The following is a 1,181-nucleotide window of genomic DNA, read 5'->3' on the forward strand; positions in this document are numbered from 1 at the left end:
GTGGGGAGTCCCGGTGGCGGTGGAAACCCACGGCCACGATGGCGCTGGAGGGGCCCTGGCCTCGGAAGGCACCAGCAAGTGTCTGTCCAGAGCGTGGGGTGCGGTGGGTGCTCAGCCTCTGGAGGGTGGTGAGGACACAGCAATGCCTGCAGACCCCAGGTGAGGGGCTCTGAAGATTGCGGTGCCGGGTGGGTCGATGGGGATGCCTGCGAGGGGGGCGTCTCGTCATCGCTGTGATGGCAGTGGCATGGGAGGAGGCAGAATTGTTCCCTGACCCCAGGGTCCCACCTGGTGTTTCAGCCTGGCTGGGTTTGTGCTGTATGCTCCCTGGCAGAGGAGGAGCAGATCCCATGCGTGGATTTGCAATGCCCATAATGGATTTTTGGGAGCGTGTGTCAACTCTTCCCCTGTCTCTCTTCATTGCTTCGCAGGAACCAGAGATGCCTGCAAAAACAAAGTCAAGTAGCTCCTCTTCCTCCACATCCTCCTCGTCCTCCTCGTCCGATGAAGAGGATGAAAGTGACCTGGAAGCAAAGAGAGGTCCCCGCAGCAGAGAGACTCACCCGGTACCGCAGAAGAAAGCTCAGATCCTGGTGGCGAAGCCCGAAATGAAAGACACTTCCAGGAAGAAGCGTGGGCGGAAACCTCTTCCCCCAGAGCAGAAAGCAGCTCGAAGGACGGTGAACCTGACAAAGGTGCTGAAAACGTCCCGGAAGGAGGTGGGCAGCAGCACCAAGCTGGTGGGGAAGCTGCAGCCCCAGCACAGCACGCAGGGCTCGGGCACGGCCGTGCCGAAGGACCCACCGGGCGCCTTGGCTGGGCTCAGCTCGGGGGGGTCATCCACAGAAAACCTGCCCAACATGATGAAGAGCGGCTCCACGAGCCCAACCCGGGCCATCAGCTGGCAGAGCTCCATCGTGCACTACATGAACAGGATGTCCCAAAGCCAGAACTCGGCAGAGACCTCGCCCCTGAGCAGGCTGGCACTGAAGTCCCAGGCATCCAGTAAGAGCGGCTTAGGGCTTGACTTAAAAATGAGGAACCAGAAAGGATCTGGGGAGCTTGGGCTGAGCATGCAGGGACCCAAGACTGCCAAGGCTCCTAGTGGTGGCGCCGGAGGGGACCAGAAATCGGGGTTTGCTGCGGGAAGCCAAATGCTGCACAACGGCAGCAAGATGCCG

General features: G+C 60.6%; 1 protein-coding gene across 1 annotated transcript in view; it reads left to right on the plus strand.

The window, feature by feature from the left end:
- Positions 1 to 1,181, plus strand: part of CBX2 (chromobox 2) — a 5,283-nt gene that overhangs the window by 3,630 nt on the left and 472 nt on the right. Inside the window, exon 4 of the mRNA XM_009643024.2 lies at positions 432 to 1,177. Within this exon, the coding sequence (XP_009641319.2) occupies positions 432 to 1,177 (746 nt within the window). The remainder of the gene's footprint in view (positions 1 to 431; positions 1,178 to 1,181) is intronic.

This window comes from Egretta garzetta, unplaced genomic scaffold, assembly GCF_000687185.1.
Source record: "Egretta garzetta isolate BGI_Z169 unplaced genomic scaffold, ASM68718v1 scaffold1097, whole genome shotgun sequence".
Taxonomy (NCBI): Eukaryota; Metazoa; Chordata; class Aves; order Pelecaniformes; family Ardeidae; genus Egretta; species Egretta garzetta.